Below are 19,586 nucleotides of genomic sequence, written 5' to 3' on the forward strand. Positions count from 1 at the left end.
CCGCTGATTGAATGTAACCATTCACCACAAACGCGTATGCAAAGGGAACAGCCTTAGCAATTAGACTGGGATTAATATTTTCTGATATTTTATAAACGAAAATATTAAAAGCATATATATATATATATATATATATATATATGCTTTTAATATTTTCGTTTATAAAATATCAGAAAATATTAATCCCAGTCTAATATATATATATATATCTCAAGCGTGCATCAATACAGCCAGCAAAAAAAACCCTGCGTAAAAAAAGGAAAAAAATCAAAGGACAGGATGAGGATCTAATTTTGCTGCTTTTATTTTACAGAAAAGGAAATCCTAAGAGCTTAAACTAAGCTGGCGAACTCCCAAGCGCTCTTAGACGAGAGATTGCTCTTTTATAATGTTGCCCCGCCCTAGCGTTATTTTTTCCGACTTTTTTTGACTCGGGGAATGAAACACATCGGCAAAGCAGTATTCTGTGTAATTACCCACTCAGAAGCACTTCAAAGACTCTCCTGCAAATCAGGTTTGAATATTTAACAATTTTTAAGCTTTTAAAATACTTGATTTATTGATCGCACGATGAGCAATATCATAACACGCTCTGTCGTTTTGAAATCAGTCTAGTCTACAGAAACTCATACATCTCAAATGTATGATGCACATTATAGCCTATATTTGCACGAAAATTATAATATGAATTTATTGTAAGTAATATGTCATTCAAATACATAATACTTTGACCTCACGTTTCATTCATTTGGTTCTGTCATAATTAAACAGAAGTGGGAAAGACGGGGATCCCAACAAGAAACTTTTTTTTTCTATTACCCCCGGACCGTGAAAATCAACAATTGAATCAGAGGGGGAAAATAAATCAGCCTTTCACCGAAATGCCGCCGAGTCCGTTTGGCCGCCTTGGACAACATTTGGCTCCTACCTGCGAGTGAAACACGCTAAAGTTTAACACTTGGTGATCACTGGAAACTTTTCTTTAAAAGTCGGAAAAGAGGACAAATGGCCGATGAGTAGCGCGATCAACAATGAGGGGGGAAGAAAAAGCCGTAAGTTTTTTTTAAGGAGGTCTGCGGGCTGTTCCGCACGATTTGAAAATAATCACCGTGTCAGTTTTACCTTTCTTATGCAAACGAGGTGTCTTTGAAGGAGGGTCATTTGGCAGGTTAGTCCAGGACGGTAGCGAAGACAGACTCAGATCTGCAGCGCAACCGACGAGTCGTCTTGCGGAGTGTAACCGGGGACAAATTAACGTTTCCCAATGCAGTACATCTAAGAAAGATATAAGAAACGGACGTGCATAGAGGGATGGAGAAAAAAATCGCTGAAACATCTAAAAGACTTCAAGCTTTTGTTAGTTTTTTTTTTTATTTATAATTTTTTGTAAGACCGCTTTCCAGCGTTCTGGCTGTATGACCATAGCGGGATTTTGGGGAGAGAGAAGTCTCCGTCCGTTTTTGCGTGCTGCTCTGGGACAGGCTCCGTTTTCCCCGCCGCTCCTCGGAGTCCGATCTCCCATGCACCAAAGCTACAGCCTGGGGAGCGGATCGTCCGCCTGATGAGAGGGACTTTTATCGGTGCCTTCCCAGCGTGGGGCTCGGATGTCCGAGCAGCACTCACTTCTCGGTCCCACATGGTAAGCGCATGATCTCTTAAACGAAACTGGTCTGAATGAACGTTTTTTTTTTCCCAAAGTCCCGCAGGAATTAATGTGCTTTTACCAATCGCTGCAGATAAGGCGAATAAAGGGGGACGCTGCGCTACTTTGATGGACTGTTTTGGGAGTTTGATCTCTTTCGCCCTTAACCCCCCGTGGCTCTCCTGGGACATATAGATGAACACGAACACTGTTGTGCCTGCAGGAAACGCAACGCATATCTGAGGATAATAGTAATAATTTTAAAAGCGGACATTGCTGTGTTTGTGTTTTGAGCCGCTGTGCTACATGAGAGAAAGCTGACGGGATGCCTTTCCCCTCCGCACCGAGATCGCTATGCCTCCTCACCTTGGTGATTGCCGGCTGCACGGCCATCAGCTCCATGGACCCTGACCGCCCCAGTGACGGGCGGTGCCAGCCCATCGAAATCCCCCTGTGCAGGGACATTGGCTACAACATGACACGGATGCCTAACCTCATGGGGCACATGGACCAGGGTGAGGCAGCCATAAAACTGCACGAGTTTGCGCCGCTGATCGAGTATGGCTGCCATGGCCACCTGCGCTTCTTCCTGTGCTCGCTGTACGCGCCCATGTGCACCGAGCAGGTGTCTACGCCCATACCCGCCTGCAAAGTGATGTGCGAGCAGGCCCGGCTGCGCTGCTCACCCATCATGGAGCAGTTCAGCTTCCGCTGGCCCGACTCGCTCGATTGTTCCCGGCTGCCCAGCAAGAACGACCCCAACAACCTGTGTATGGAGGCCCCCAGCAATGGCTCCGACGAGTCCCCCAAGGGCCCTCACACTCAGACCCCGGACTTCCGGCTCCACCGGCCCAACAGCGGCCAGGAGCTCCAGCTAAAGGATGGTGGGGGTGGAGCCGGCACTGGTAGCGGTGGCCGCCGGACATGCAGCAACCCAGACAAGTTCCACTACGTGCAGAAGAGCGAGTCGTGTGCGCCTCGCTGCTACCCCCAGGTGGATGTGTACTGGAGCCAGGCAGACAAACGCTTCTCCCTCGTCTGGATGTCTGTCTGGTCCATCCTCTGCTTCGTGTCCAGTTCTTTCACGGTCCTCACCTTCCTGGTTGACCCCCAGCGCTTCCGCTACCCCGAGAGGCCAATCATCTTCCTGTCCATGTCCTACTGCGTTTACTCCATGGGTTACCTCATCCGCCTGTTCGTGGGGGCGCACAACATCGCCTGTGACCGTGACAGCGGCGTCCAGTACATCATCCAGGAGGGCCTGGAGAGCACGGGTTGCACCATCGTCTTCCTCATCCTCTACTACTTCGGCATGGCCAGCTCGCTGTGGTGGGTGGTCCTCACGCTCACCTGGTTCCTGGCTGCGGGGAGGAAGTGGGGCCACGAGGCCATCGAGGCCAACAGCAGCTATTTCCATCTGGCAGCCTGGGCCATACCGGCAGTGAAGACCATCATGATCCTAGTGATGAGGAAGGTGGCCGGCGACGAGCTCACAGGGGTCTGCTACGTGGGCAGTATGGACGTGAAGGCCCTAACGGGCTTTGTGCTCATCCCTCTGTCATGCTATTTGGTTATCGGCACGTCCTTTCTGCTTTCTGGCTTCGTGGCCCTCTTCCACATCCGCAGGGTCATGAAGACAGAGGGCGAAAACACGGACAAGCTGGAGAAGCTCATGGTGCGCATTGGCGTTTTCTCCGTGCTCTACACCGTGCCGGCCACCTGCGTCATCGCCTGCTACTTCTACGAGAGGCTCAACATGAGCTACTGGGAGATCAAGGCCCGGGAGCAGAAGTGCGTGGAGGACGGAGGCTCGGAACCCGAGTCCTGCATCATGAAGAGCTCCATTCCAGCCATGGAGATCTTCATGGTGAAGATCTTCATGCTGTTAGTGGTGGGCATCACCAGCGGCATGTGGATCTGGACCTCCAAAACCCTGCAGTCCTGGCAGAATGTCTTCAGCAGGAAGCTGAAGAAGCGTGCCAGGAGAAAGCCAGCCAGTGTGTTTACCGGTGGCAGTGGCGGAGGCTACATCAAACCTCAGCCCCCCCTAAAAAGCCACAGTACCAAGTATGAGCTTGCAGGATCCCCCCCGACCTGCGTCTGAGGGACATGCATGTTCCCCTGACTCAGATCCCAAACTCTTGTTACTTTTCCTACGAACACTTAACACCAACCAGACTCATGAGCCGCAGTGCCAGCGGACAGGAAATGTTAAAGGTTTATATTTATTTTTTTATGCAAGCTTAATTGACAAAGAAAATGCAATGTGTTCACATAACACTCGTTTTTTTCCCATTTCAATTTATGTCAAGCACTGAGATCAGCGCTGAAAACGGTATTGACGGGGTGAAAAAAAAACTACAGTGGGGGAAAAAAAGTTTTGAGACCAGGATGACGGGGTGAACAGCTTCTGTGCGCCACTGAGTTGCTAAATGACGTGCAATAGATGTTTTCCTTAGTTACATAAAAAAAAACGAGACACGAGTACTGTAGAGGCAGATAAAAGACAATGAGAGTACCCCACAAACGGTGCGGGAGAATGGCCCAGTGAGATCGGACGCCTTTTAGTGACGCGTCCCTTGGCTTTTTAATGGAAATTAAGTCAGTGTCATACATGCTGGGACTCATTCTTAGAAAAAGCCTGCAGTTGAAAAGGACCCGAAAGTGTATGGACGACCCGTGGGGAAGAAAAGAATCTCCGGCCATCCATAAATCAACAAGCACTATATATATGGCAAAACGTATTTGTACGGCCAGTTCCTCTCCTTTTGTATTTTATTTTCTCCCTGTGCCTTTTGTAGCACAATGAAACATTTGTATATATTTCTAAAGCAAAAGTTCATTATTTTATAAAGAAAATAAATAAAACATTCTAGTTTTAAACTGTGTTTAAGAATGCGCTGTTTTATACTTGAATGACCGTTTTTGTTGTTGTTTTGCTTGTTTACGCGCCAAATGCAAATATCAATCCGTGTCCTATTAGTTTAAGAATATTTTTATATAGTTAAATGTAATTATTAATCCGTTTGCTAGCTGACAGTATCGTGTAACACAAAGCGAGAAGAGCATTTATTTCAATAACAAGAAATACTGGAGTAAAATATTTTTAAAATCCTTAAAAAACACAGGACTACATACTTAAGACATTTTTTTAAATGTGGCATTAACCTTTAAGATGCTTTGTTAAACAGCTTCACCCGTATAGATCATGAGAAATTGATGTTCTTAACAAGGAACGGAAATGTAGCACAAATCCGTAAACAGCTTCAGGCACGACGTTATCCTAAAAATAGTGACTAGCTGAGCGTGAAAATGCCCTGAAATGTCATTTTCCCAGTGCGTGTTTTTGTTTGTTTCTTTTTTTTCCTTAAGCGATAGGGAGAAATGCTTTGGGGACCCGATGTTAAAGAAGGACGGTTTAAAATAGTATGCCAAATGAAATCGGGTGTGCCGTGAGTGCGCGCATGTGCCTGCGTGTGCGCGCTTAAGAATGCGTGCGCCCGCGCCTCTGTGCCAGAGTTCAAAGCGGGTTTGTCGTGGAGATGGGGGCTTGTGTGTCTAAAGGCGTCCTCTTTGTGCTTGCGCCTGTCTGAGAAAGTATATGTCCTTGTGCTTGTGTGTCAGTGTATGTAAGGACACTGTTCTCTTGAGGCCGAAAGGGACACACACGGGATCAGAGCAGACCGAATCACCGAAAGCTGCGTTTAATTGTTCAGTGTGTGTGTGTGTGTGTGTGTGTGCACGTGTGTAGGGGGTGGGGGCAAATCTCTGGGAGCATTGCATCTGCCTCTCAACAGCTTGTTTATTAGTGAGAGGGGAGATGACTAATAAAAGTTTGATGACATCAAAGAGATTATGAACAAAGCGGATTTTTTTATTGTTATTTTAGAACAGGCCACTTTTGAGAACTGGGCTTTCATATTTCACTGCTATTAAAATTAATCTATTCACTTCCATGTTCCATATATAAACAATACGGAAACTCAGCCTTTGGAGTTGCGTTTCGATTTCCAGGCTTCCCATGTGTTTGTGACTTCAAAACAGCGCTGATTTGATGCGCAGCATTTGATTTAAGACTAGATTGAAAATGTGTTTAAAGCCACCATTTACCGACTTGTTCACATACATCTATTTCGCAGAACGTACTTGCCGCACTTGGTTTTAGACCAAGTATAACCTTGGTCAGTCAGTAAAATCTTGGTTTCTCTTGCTAGACAATCTTGTACAACTTTTGGACGCGTGAAAGCAGTAAGTATAGGCATATATCAGAGCTCAAATTGAAAGCGGCCTCTTTTGTGCCTCAGTCGACTATATCGTTTTAGTTTGACAGGCTTGTAATATTTAAAAACGTATTTTACCTTTCAATTTCTTTTCAAATAGGCCTATAGCTAATAGTAATAATAATAATACACTGACGTTACACACCGGCACGACTTCATCATATATAGTATACCGCATTTGTTCATAATATAATGTAAAATAATGAACACTAATGTTAAAAAACGTGACTGAGAGACAGACTTTTTGTACATCACCCAAGGTACAGTGATATTAGGATGTCCGGGGTGGGTCTCATTGTCCCACATACGCCTTTGCTACCTGCAGTAAATAAGACAGGGTATGCGTGGACTTATTCCGTGCGCTATCCCTGCACCCATTCACGAAGGGATTACGGTGCTTTTCTGGATCTCTGGCTTTGAGATTGAGACACTTACAAAGAAATTTCTATTATTTTGTCTCCCTTTTCTTTCCCGTCGTTGCACGTTTCTAAAGATGCATTTGGGCGTGCTTTATGAAGCAGCCTTTGAAATGTGACTAAAGGTAATTTTGTATAGCGGATTAAGCCTTTAGAAAGTTATATATACATACGGCGTGGGGCTGTGAAGTGGAGCTCTCGGGAAGTACATGCCCAGTCTTGCGCGGGAGCCCGGCTTTAATGTACACGTCCGTCCCGTGGGGTCGGGCGAGATTTCGAGCTTTGGAGTTAAACACCTGCGCTGCTCAGATATTTGCTCGCTTGTTTTCACCAGTTTCCGAAAAGGCGCTCCAAAGCCCGTGGTTTCACTGTCAGTCGCGCTTTTATTTCAAAGAAAAATACCTTTCATACACTGTAAACACCTCGCTATTACACTAAAGACACCGACAGCAAATGGCGAAGTTTGACAGTTGTTCAAAGAGGCGCAGAAACGGCGCACTAATGCGATCTTTCCCAGCCGCCTCTGCAGTAATGGCCCCCTATTCGTCACGGTTCATACACACTTCATCTCAAGCTGCGAAAAGTATTTACCCGTATTTAAATGGATAAAAAAATCATTTGCATTCAACAGCAAATACACTACAAACTTAAAGCAGGAAAGCGTCTTTTTAGGTTCTTCATTCTTGTATCTGTTGTTGTATAAAACACAATCTTTTAATTCTATGCTATATTTGCTAAATTCATTAAACTTTGGGAATATCTCATTATCAGAGTTATTACGATTTTATTTCTCATATTCCCATTGTTAAACACTGTTTTTTTTTTAATACATAGGGCTTCTCGAGTCCATAAACGTATTACATATTAAATGGTTTGAAATTTCTTTCATTGTTTATACGTAGTGGAATAACTTGTTCCAAGGAATGGGGCAAACGAAGATCTCCGTGTTTAATTTTCAAATGCCTAACCAGTATTATTCCTGTACTCATACATGGCATCCTGCCATAACAATTCCCACTCATTTATAAAATACTGGCATTTTAAATCATTTCAGTAATGTTTTCTCGGGACATTGTTGAGCTCTTTGACAATTTATTTTCAATAATCTGAAAAAGTTTCCCAACGCCCCCTGGAGGGCAATGTGACACCCTGCGAGCATTATGTATAACATCGGAATGGTGTAAGGATATCTGAAGTGCAATAAGGACACTCAAAATCGAATTCTGGCATATAGCCGAACTCAGACAAAGACCCTCTTCCCTCATGCTTTGAAACATAGTTTAGTGCCTCATGTGGGTCTTGCAAAATGGTGTTGTGTTTACAGCATGGCGGCAGGATTTGGGGGGGCGTGTCCTATCCATGGGCTCCACTCTTCCCCACAGGGCGTTCAAGTCCCAACATCAGCTGGACGTGTTTTAACAGCCGGGTGTGTGGATCAAAGTCAAACTGCGGCCACAGACACCACATGCTGCAAATGAGCGGCCCGTCTGAGGCCATCCGGACCAGGGGCCACCAGGGCGAACGACGAGGCTCTGAATATGAAACGACTCTCGCTGTGTCTGCCTCGTCCCTCAGTATCGTTAGGCTATAGTGTGTCTGTACCCTTTCATTCCCTGTTCTGTGAAAAGGGGGTCTTACAAACGAGGCGTCAGTAACGGAGCTCGTTAAACGCATCCCCCATGACACCTCCACGGGAAGTGTTGTGTTTTTTTTTGTTTACTCTGGCAGGGTATCTGGCACTGGCTGCTCTCAGATCAGTCGGTTGTCTAAGCGATGAGGCCCAGGACCCTTGTCCTTCTGGGGGCACCCATTTTCATTTCTGCTGCACTCTGCTAGCGCTGTCACTCTCTCGTGTGCCGCCCACCCCCCCCCCCCCTGCCCCGCCCCCCCGGCTCGGTTCATTAAAATGAAAGGCCATCCCAGTTCGAACATCTGGGTGCAGGCAGGCCCACTCTGCTGGTTCTCGTTCCGTTTGATTTTAACTGAGGGCGAAATGCCCCCCCCCCCCCACAGCCTGGAACCTCCTCCATGCAGCGTGTGTTTACATGCGCAACTAATATGAAGAAACTGCAAAGAGGATCTGCATTCCTACTGGCTGTGGGGGGCCGGTAGGGGGCGGGGCATCTGTGATGCTTGGGCCTGTGAAACGGGCCGACGGCGGTAACAAATCAGCCGGCGAGCTGACTGGCAGCCGGCCGCGACTGGGAGCTTTGATCAGAGCCTGCTAGGAGGGCCCATGCCCTTCTGAGGCACCGCCAGCAGCACCTGCTCGCAAGCCTGGGCCTGCCTGTCTGTACCTCCCAGTGCTCTGCCCCGTAGGTCCCCTCAACCCCCCAGTCCCCTTGCATCCTCCCAGAATTCCCTGCTGCTGTTCATCTACTGTCCAGCCCTCCACAATCTTTGTTCTCCAGCCACCCACCTACCACCATACCTGGGAACGTTTTTGAGTCTGCACAGGACTAATGGCAAAGTGTCACATCTCCTAGCTCCTGGAATGAGTCCACATCCCTCTCTTGTGAACAAGAGCCCTGCCCCCTCACACTGGTCTCAGCCACCCTGTAAGTGTTTGCTCTTTAGCATGTGACACAGGCATATGGCCCCTCCCACATGCATCTCCATGAATGGCGGGGGGGGGGGCGGGTTGGCTGTGAGAAATGACTAAGAACGTCCCTGACAGCAGCACCAACCAAGCTCATGTGGCCCCGAGCTCATAAAACACTGATAAGACTGGCGCCATGCACGGGTTTCTCTGACGCAAACAAGACACAGCCTTGCTGCTTGCGTGGGTCCCCTGATGCAAACACAGTGCAGCCTTGGTGCATGTTAGCGTCCACTGATGCAAAAACGGTGCAACTGCAACATGTGCATGGGTCCCCTGATGCAAAAACGCTGCAGCTGCGCTGCATGCACTGGTCCCCAAACACGGGGTTTTTGTTTTTTTGGCAGAGGCTTCTCCCCATGCGATGCATGGCTCAGTGCATGTAACGGGCGTCAGGGAGCCGAATGTGCAGTGACTGAGTGCAGTGCCGCTGCCTTCACTGGACAGTAACCTCTCGCATAACCTCTTACAACGACATAATGATTCTGTAAAACTCTCGACATAAAGATGAAGCTATACATACAGGCGTTAGTGATCAGTGAAAATGAATCAGTTTAACAAATGTAGCATATAGTGGTGGATTCCTTATAAGTGATTCAAAACAGGCCTCTCCTTAAAACAGGCCTCTCCTTAAAACAGGCCTCTCCTTCTCTGGGGTAACAGTTTAATATGGAAGAACGTTATTCCTCCCCTGTGAATGGCACCAAGCAGCGATCTGTACGAAGCACACATCACAGTGGCCATATAAGTCCCATTCTCCCCCCCTACCCCCCAGGCATCAGGCTCCTGATATCCTGGAGATCAAAAGATTATAGTTCCAGGAAGCGTGGAGGAGCCTGAAGATGGGGCACGGTCACATGATCACACACACACAAGAAAAGCAGCCCCCTCCCATCCCCGTGCGAATTGAGACATATCGAATAGAAGATTCTGCAAAAGAGAAAAAAAACTAAATTGCACAATGATGGCAGGCTGTCGGGGGGGGGAAAATGAATGATCTGGGTACTTTGTGAGGTGGGAGACGGCCATCTTAGCGACGACGCGGGTCGCAGGTGACAATCAGAAATGCACGGCACCAGTCCCAAAACCCTCAAGTGGCCTCGGATTTCACCACGCAAGGTGGCGATCACTAGTGTATTTGCATACTTCTGGTGCAGACGGATACCCATCCTGACCACATGGCTCTGTGCACAAGCTCCTGTGAACGAGCAAATGAGTGACGTCCGGGTCGATGTCGCAGGGGTGTGAGGGAAAGGGGATAAAATGACAAAAGGACGTCGAACTTTCCAGCACTGTTTCATATGGGGAAGTAAGAGTGAATAGTTATGGATCACATGTGCACAGATTTTAAGGAGCCTTTAAGGGCACAAAAACTGCGGCCAAACAAGTTCTGAGAAGATTCATCTCCGGCCGACTGGGCTAAAAGTGAGGCATGGACAAACTGGGACTGTGCAAATGACAAACAGACCCATCAGATAATGACCTCAATTGGCTGCAGGCTTGTACAGAACTCCCCGCCCCCCCCCCCCCCCACACACACACACACACACACACACACACTCAGAACCACTCCCCCTTCACGTTTAAGCTGTTAGATCTGTATGTGCTTTCTGACTGTCAGGGCTGACAGTAATTACATAAGAATCTGATCCTTTTGCCAGTGACAATAGGCACATGCCACAGATGACAGGGTTTTGTGTGTGTGTGTGTGTATGGGGGGGGGGGGGGGGGTTCTCCCCGCATTCCTGGCTTAGGCTTGGCCCTTAAGGGATGGGTGTGTTTATTACTCTGTCTTCAGTGAAGGGGTAAACACGTTGGCGATGAGACGGGGCAGGTTCACGGGAGCGTCACTATTGGCAGGTGGCTGGGAGGCAGCGCCATAAGAGAGGGACGGTGATGCCAGCAAACGGCCCGCCTGGTTACCTGCACGCTGCGTGCCGAAACCCACCCCCCCGGTCAGCAGTTAATACGCGCCTTCACACACCTATGCCAAGCTCACAGTTAATACGCGCCTTCACACACCTATGCCAAGCTCACAGTTAATACGCGCCTTCACACACCTATGCCAAGCTCACAGTTAATACGCGCCTTCACACACCTATGCCAAGCTCACAGTTAATACGCGCCTTCACACACCTATGCCAAGCTCACAGTTAATACGCGCCTTCACACACCTATGCCAAGCTCACAGTTAATACGCGCCTTCACACACCTATGCCAAGCTCACAGTTAATACGCGCCTTCACACACCTATGCCAAGCTCACAGTTAATACGCGCCTTCACACACCTATGCCAAGCTCACAGTTAGGCCGCCTTGCGCCAATGCTGGCATGATGTCACAGTTTGTTCCACGGAGACTCAGCTGCTGCTGTCCATCAGGACTTTTTAATGTACACTACATGTACACATTCGTGCCTTTCCTGGGCACACAGCAGCGTTATTCAGTTGCCATTTTAGAAGGAGAAGGGACAAGACCGGTTTAATGCACAGGCTAACCTGTGCTTCTGCCTTTTGTGTTGTAGGTACGGCCCCAACATTGTCTTCACCCCCAACCCCCTTAAATTTTAACTTTGGGAAAGGCTGATCATTTTCATTTTCTTTCAGTGCTGCTGTTGTGTTTTTTTTATTTCTTTTGATTCTTGTCTGTTTACCTCAGACCAAGAATCGCAGTGAAACTTGCTCGTTTCAATGCGTTAAATGAAATCCGAAGAATCGACGATAAAACGGCAATGATACCGGTGCTGACTCTGAAAGGAGCTTAGAAGTTAAATTGACAACAGTGACGTGAAGAGATGAGACGGGATTGCAAACGGCACCCACGCTGAAGTGGGTCAGCCGAGACCACAATGAAAAGAGTGATCGGGGTGTTGGTGGTGGTGGGGGGGGTGTTGGTGAATGGGCCTGTGTCAGATCTGGAAGCTGGGCAATCGCCCTGGTTACCCAGCGGCACCAGATTGGGGCTCTCTCATTGGCCGCGGTGCTAATCCGCACAGCGCGGGGCCGAGGTAATAAAACCCATCAGGATTCCAGTGGCTGGGATCTCATTACCGCCTGGTGGGGGAGGGGGGGCGGGCCTGCACACGCACCCCCTCCTCTCTCACGCACACACACTTACTCATGGATACACACTTGCGCAAGCTCACTAATGCCACACCCCCAGTAGGTCTACCCAGAAGAGCCACCTCTACCTCCACCAGTTTTGATAAGGGGCTTTTGTCTTGCCTGTGAGAATTTACTTTTTATGAGTTAAAAAAAAATCCATTGATAGCATTTGAGGTGGAGCCCAGGGCTTTGAATCCTTTGTGGGATGTAACCCATTACTGAAAAGGCTACCCCAGGAGGCCCAAGAGTTAAACTGCTGATAAACCCTTAGGCAAGACCCTTGAACTGAACTAGCTCTGAAAAAGCCAGCAGCTTCATAAGTGATACATTTTTCAGCATGAATGTGATGTTGGTGGGTGGGCAGGGCCTCCTGTATGATTGACAGGTCTGCCTGTCAGATGTGCAGTGTGAGGAGCGGCGAAGGGGACACTGAGCCACGCACCATGCTGAAAAGCGTGTGGATCCGCTTCACACAGATGTACGACTCTTCGACTGGCAGCTACCCAAGACTGATTCGCATTATCTCGCATTGGGATCTGTGGTGAGTCACGGGGCGGTGCAGGTGCGAGACGCCAGCACAGCGCCATCTTCTGACAAAGTGCAGCGGCAAACCTTCGGAATGCAACATCAGAATGAGGCCTGGAAGCGATTTGGCTAGCAGGTCAGCGACGGTTAGCACATGGCCACTCTTCGTGCAGGCTTTGTTTGGTCTCTCCTGAAGGCTCATAACTCCTGTTACTCTAACTCTTGGAGTGAGGAATCTGGACCCCCTGAACCTTTGTGGGTGAACGAGCCATTTCCCCAATAATGTGTGATCCAGCAAAGTCTCCCTCAGCTCAGCAAGCCAGAGTGCCTTCCTCAAAACAGCCACTGAAGACGTCTATACAGCCAATTCACCTTCTGAAATGCATCTGCTTGCTGAGGATGTTCCTTAATTCCCATAATTCCCTGTCACTTGCATGACTTAAAAAAATATGCCCGTCGCCAGCGGAGCCGTCTAGCCGTGCGGCCAGCTCTCGGTGGGAGCTTAATCAAAGCAAGAGAGGGGAAGAAAGCACGTTTCAGATGACTGAGTCTGTGGGACAGGGAGGCGTCAGGACAGCTGGGCGCAGAGCGTGGTCCATTCCTGTGGCCCATGGGGGGGCGGGGGGCGGGGGGCTATGAGGTGCACACATGCAGGGTTCCTTATTCTCTAAAGAAAATGCCTCCCCCTTTTCAGCCGAATGAAGTTGGTGGAAGGAACTTGTCAGGAGAGGTCACGCGGGATGGGGAGGGGCTCACGCGTGAGCTGGGGGGCCGCCCAGCTCGGCATGGGGGTGGCGGCGAGGGGGGGGTGCGAGTCAGTTAATTGATATTCAGGGATTTGACCCAGTGACAACAGGGATGCCACAGAGGTCACAGTGGCCTCTGCTGTCCCCATTGTGTGGCGTGGAGGAGGGGGGGGGGCTCACAGCACACACACACCCCGGTTGTCATGGAGAGCACGTCAGGTGGGTAGCGCTTTGTCACAGTCATAGGGGGGGCTCTCATGCCGGCCCTGCATCCGCTCGCTGGTGGGAGGGAGAGCCCAGGAGTCCCTGGTCTTCCATCTGAGGTCTACACATACCTGAGGGCCCCCAAAACTCAGGCACGGCCTCTCTGCGCCCCCCCCAGTCACAACACATGATGCATCAGTAGGGATCGGAGGGAACTACGGGAGGCGGGATGAGAAGCACCAACAGCCTATGAAATTGCAGACTTTCCTCATAGGAGGATCAGGCCGTGTCTGATGTGCCGTGATGCAGTGGAGCTGTGTCTGATGTGCCGTGATGCAGTGGAGCTGTGTCTGATGCGCCGTGATGCAGTGGAGCTGTGTCTGATGCGCCGTGATGCAGTGGAGCTGTGTCTGATGCGCCGTGATGCAGTGGAGCTGTGTCTGATGCGCCGTGATGCAGTGGAGCTGTGTCTGATGCGCCGTGATGCAGTGGAGCTGTGTCTGATGCGCCGTGATGCAGTGGAGCTGTGTCTGATGCGCCGTGATGCAGTGGAGCTGTGTCTGATGCGCCGTGATGCAGTGGAGCTGTGTCTGATGTGTCGTGATGCAGTGGAGCCAGCTCGCTCCTGCGTCAAGCTGCTCTCCAGATGCCGCCCCATTACCCAGTTACTCCCGATGTGCTTTTTATGTCGCCTTTTGTCTGTACCAGGAGATCAAAGATCAAACAAGCTTTAGTGGCACTTATCTGGACTCGTAGACTAAACATCACATCATAATTAAAGGTCACACTCCATTCAGGTTCTTTAAGAGAGGAGACGGTGACAATATAACAACTGAATTATTAATAAACTGATTGAGGACAAAACTTTTTTCCCCATTGCATTTTCTATAATTGCTTATCCAGTGTTGCTATGAACCTGGAGCCGGTCCCAGGGATGCTGGAGCACAAGGCAGGGGGCACCTAGGTGGGAGTAAAACTGGAAGGTGTGAGACTGCACTGTTAACCACTGAACCACCATTTCCAGTAAGCAGAGGAATATTTATTAGGAAATATTTAATGCATCAGTACTGGATAAGCAGTATGGAAGGTAGACGGATGACTAGATTGATCAAATAAGACACAAAGAAATATCAAGTACAGCATGAGAGTATCTCGTATATAATGGATTTCTGATATCTTTTATACACACTGATTCTTTTTGGTTCATAAAACAATTTCCCCACGGGGATCAATAAAGTATCAATTAAAATAAAAATGAAAGCATTATCATAGCAGGGGTGGGGCAGGGCACACCCATCCCAGCATCCCATGCAGCAAATCCCAGAATGCCACGGGGCTTTAAAGTGCTTATTCATTCCCCCTGTCTGTGCAGCTTTACCATGTTTAGAGGCAGGCTGCACCACCCACAGTCTCTCCACCCAACCAGGCTCCTCCCACAGCCTCTCCATGCGACATGGCTCCACCCACAGTCTCACCATATGGCTTGGCTCCGCCCACGGCCTATCCACACTGCCTGGCTCCGCCCACAACCTCTCCATGCGACATGGCTCCACCCACAGTCTCACCATATGGCTTGGCTCCGCCCACAGCCTCTCCACACTGCCTGGCTCCGCCCACAGCCTCTCCATGCGACATGGCTCCACCCACAGTCTCACCATATGGCTTGGCTCCGCCCACGGCCTATCCACACTGCCTGGCTCCGCCCACAACCTCTCCATGCGACATGGCTCCACCCACAGTCTCACCATATGGCTTGGCTCCGCCCACAGCCTCTCCACACTGCCTGGCTCCGCCCACAGCCTCTCCATGCGACATGGCTCCACCCACAGTCTCACCATATGGCTTGGCTCCGCCCACAGCCTCTCCACACTGCCTGGCTCCACCCACAGCCTTTCCACAAGGCCTAGTTCCACCCAGAGACTCCATGTGGCCTTGCTGCCGTTAATCCGCTGCAGGTACACAAAGGTTCGCCTCTAGGAACAGATGGTGATGGAAACCTGGAAATGAAAGACGGTGGAATGATGGGCATGCCAGGAGAAGGGCCGCTGCACACAGAACCTGACATGGTGCTCGTGTGATGAGAAGATGTTGGTAACACTTGAAGCTGTCATCTACAATGCATTATAGATATCTTCATAGTGCATTTTAATGGTCGTTATAAGAACTAATAAAACGTTACAGTGTCTCTATTGACAGTCATAAGGCATTGCAGTGTTGATTATAATCAGGGGTGTTGCTAGAGATTTTGGGCCCCATGAAAGCATATCATATTAGGCCCCCCAGTCCAAACCAATCCAGTTATTTTCCTAATTTTTTAGGGCCCCTGTCACTCAGGGGCCCTTGGAATCGTCCTAGCTTTCCTCCCCCTTATGGCGCCCCTGATTATAATACTTCATAAGCTCTAGTGAAGTTCTCATCTATAATGCACTATACATAGCTTCAAATGCATTACAAAGCATCTGGTGATCTGGTGTCTCCCACTTACTTAGAGCATGTGCTGTGCCACTGTATGGCACCCTATACTAATTGGCTCTAGAGACTCGTTTCCACCAACGCAGTGCTGGTACTGGACTGTTTCCCAATCCGGCACTGTTTCCACTGCAAAAATGGCCATAGGCCAGGAAAAACGGCTCCAGCATGGCACCACAGAAATGCTGGGCTCAGGATGCGTTAGCGAAAGTGTCAGCAAAAGTGGAACAGGCAATGGCGTCCAAACCTTCCGTAGAGCCAGAAAATTCAGTCTATAACCGATATAGTTTAGTCTAATATTGGCGGTGCTGGCAGTGAAAGAGCTTATTAGCGGAATAAGGTTACATCGTCTTTTTGTTCTGAGAAAAATGAAAGATCGATCTGCTGGCCAGATTTAATAATAAAGTATAAATATGTTTAACAATAAAGTATAACTAAGTCACAGTTTGAATAAATCAAATATTGTGGCGAAGAGATCATGAGGCGTACTGCAAAGTGTAGTTTTTAGCAGATTCTTTTATTGCGCGATCCTTAAAAGGACAGTGGTAAAACAAACAAGCGAGAATAAAGAATAAACTCACTTACACACAGACAGGAACCCTTTACGGAGACAAAATCGGATACAGGCAATAGAGACAGGGCGCCTTGAGTCATATTCTGGAAACTTTTTTTTTGGTTTGGCAAAATAAATCAAAAGTATGAAATACAGATTGACGTTCACTTCCGCTACATTACATTTCTGTTCCATTCTTTTTTGAAACCGGTGGAAACGTAGATTGGTTCTCAAAAGGCACCCAGCTCCATGTTGGTGGAAACGAGGCACAAGATAATTGTGAACCTGCCCTAGATATGTGGTTCAAAGATCCATCTCTAACTCAGATTTCCACGTCTCCCTCCCAGGACAATAAAACAGGCCAAGCTGTGCTGAGGAGGAGGCTGGCCATGGCTTCTTAACTGTGCAGAAATTCATGAATTGTGCTGCTGTGATGGGACAACAGGAAGTGCAGTGGCTAAAGACCTCTAACTAACAGGAAGCAGTGTAACAGAGTTGCCACAAGATACAAGGCTTGCCATAGCACACAGCAATATGTCTGTTTACACAAATAAATGAATTGCTATATATGAATGAGAGCTTTATTATAGTGGCTTAAAAGATACCAGCTGCATTATAACATTTTATGTGCTAAGGGGTCCTTTCTAAATCCATCCATTTTCTGAGACCACTTATCCTATTCAGGGTGGTGTGGGGGCCAGAGCCTATGGGCACAAGGTAGGAAACAACCCAGGATGGGGTGCCAACCCATCACAGGGCACAAGGCAGGGAACAACCCAGGATGGTGTGCCAACCCATCACAGGGCACAAGGCAGGGAACAACCCAGGATGGGGTGCCAACCCATCACAGGGCACAAGGCAGGGAACAACCCAGGATGGTGTGCCAACCCATCACAGGGCACAAGGCAGGGAACAACCCAGGATGGTGTGCCAACCCATCACAGGGCACAAGGCAGGGAACAACCCAGGATGGTGTGCCAACCCATCACAGGGCACAAGGCAGGGAACAACCCAGGATGGTGTGCCAACCCATCACAGGGCACAAGGCAGGGAACAACCCAGGATGGGGTGCCAACCCATCACAGGGCACAAGGCAGGGAACAACCCAGGATGGGGTGCCAACCCATCACAGGGCACAAGGCAGGGAACAACCCAGGATGGGGTGCCAACCCATCACAGGGCACAAGGCAGGGAACAACCCAGGATGGTGTGCCAACCCATCACAGGGCACAAGGCAGGGAACAACCCAGGATGGGGTGCCAACCCATCACAGGGCACAAGGCAGGGAACAACCCAGGATGGTGTGCCAACCCATCACAGGGCACAAGGCAGGGAACAACCCAGGATGGGGTGCCAACCCATCACAGGGCACAAGGCAGGGAACAACCCAGGATGGGGTGCCAACCCATCACAGGGCACAAGGCAGGGAACAACCCAGGATGGGGTGCCAACCCATCACAGGGCACAAGGCAGGGAACAACCCAGGATGGGGTGCCAACCCATCACAGGCCACACTCACACGCCATTTGGTAACTCCAATTCGCTTCTGCATGTTCTTGGACTTGGGGGGGCACATAACCCAAAATACAAATACTCTTTTGAGTCGTTTGAATTACCTTACCATGCTGATATAATGTATTTCTAAAAAGTTTCTCTCTCTGGATCACATGAAAAGTATAACAAAATAGTGTAACAAAAATAGTTATTTTCCACTTCTTCTAAATAACAAAATAAACACATTCATTCTTCCTATGTACTATTACAGCTACATGTTTCAATATGCAGTGGTAGGACATCAGATCTTAACTATGCACTTTAGGTCCTCAGTCTTCTCATTAAATGATATGCCACATATTTTTTCGCACCCATAAAATATTCATCTTTCAATAAGCACATGGTTTTGGTTTAACTTTGGTTTAAGTGCATAATTTTGGTTTAAACTTCTCTTGTTAAGTATTATCTGTATAACTGAAACACATTTTCCGTACGATCCTTTACATTACATCTTGCTTTATTCACAAACAGGCGTCTGTGTCCTGCTTTGTCAAACACCCCCTGCATATGTGTGGTCCATAGTCCACCAATTTCATAGTCCCTCTTAAATACTTTCCACGCTGTTCTGACTTCAGACATAAACTACTTTGCCAAAAGTATTGGGACACCCCTCCAAATTATTGAATTCAGGTGTTCCAATCACATCCATAACCACAGGTTTATAAAATCAAGCACCTGGGCACGCAGACTGCTTCTACAAACATTTCTGAAAGAATGGGTTGCTCTCAGGAGCTCAGTGAATTCAAGCGTGGTACCGTGACTGGATGCCACCTGTGCAATAAGTCCTTTCATGAAATTTCCCCACTACTAAATATTCTACGGTCAAACCGTTAGTGGTATTATAAGAAAGTGGAAGCAACTCAGCCACGAAGTAGTAGGCCATGTAAAATCACAGCAGGGACAACGCATGCTGAGAAGAGTCACTAACTCTCTGCAGGGACAATAGTTACAGACCTGCAAACTTCTTGTGGCCTACAGATTAGCTGATGAACAGTGCGTAGAGAACTTCATGAAATGGGTTTCCATGGCCGAGCAGCTGCATCCAAGCCTTACATCACCAAGTGCAATGCAAAGCGTTGAATACAGTCATGCAAAGCATGCTGCCACTGGACTCTAGAGCCGTGGAGACGTGTTCTCTGGAGTGACGAATCACGCTTCTCTGTTCTTCCCAATGGATGAGTCTGGGTGTTGCGGTTGCCAGGAGAACGGTACCCGCCTGACGGCATTGTGCCAAGTGTAAATAGTTAAAGTGAAAGGAACTATTAATGCTGCTGCATTCTAAGCCATTTTTGACAATTTCATGCTCCCAACTTTGTTGGAACAGTTTCGGGATGGTCCATTTCTGTGCCAACATGACTGCGCACCAGTGCACAAAGCAACATGGATCAGCAAGACTGGTGTAGAGGAACTTGACTGGCCTGCACAGAGCCCTGACCTCAACCCGATAAAATACCTTTGGGATGAATTAAAGCGGAGACTGTGAGCCAGGCCTTCT

General features: G+C 48.5%; 1 protein-coding gene across 2 annotated transcripts; it reads left to right on the plus strand.

The window, feature by feature from the left end:
* Positions 1-390: 390 nt before the first annotated feature.
* Positions 391-4,530, plus strand: fzd10 (frizzled class receptor 10). 2 transcript variants are annotated; one of them, XM_023827034.2, is made up of 2 exons: positions 391-514; positions 772-4,530. In XM_023827034.2, exon 2 carries the CDS (start codon positions 1,968-1,970, stop codon positions 3,744-3,746), a length of 1,779 nt encoding a protein of 592 aa, XP_023682802.1. In that variant the 5' UTR covers positions 391-514; positions 772-1,967; the 3' UTR covers positions 3,747-4,530. The 2 variants fall into 2 exon arrangements, with proteins under 2 accessions (XP_023682802.1, XP_023682803.1); XM_023827035.2 differs by having other exon boundaries at positions 416-1,639; positions 1,737-4,530.
* The last annotated feature ends 15,056 nt before the right edge of the window (positions 4,531-19,586 follow it).

Source organism: Paramormyrops kingsleyae, chromosome 2 (assembly GCF_048594095.1).
Source record: "Paramormyrops kingsleyae isolate MSU_618 chromosome 2, PKINGS_0.4, whole genome shotgun sequence".
NCBI lineage: Eukaryota > Metazoa > Chordata > Actinopteri > Osteoglossiformes > Mormyridae > Paramormyrops > Paramormyrops kingsleyae.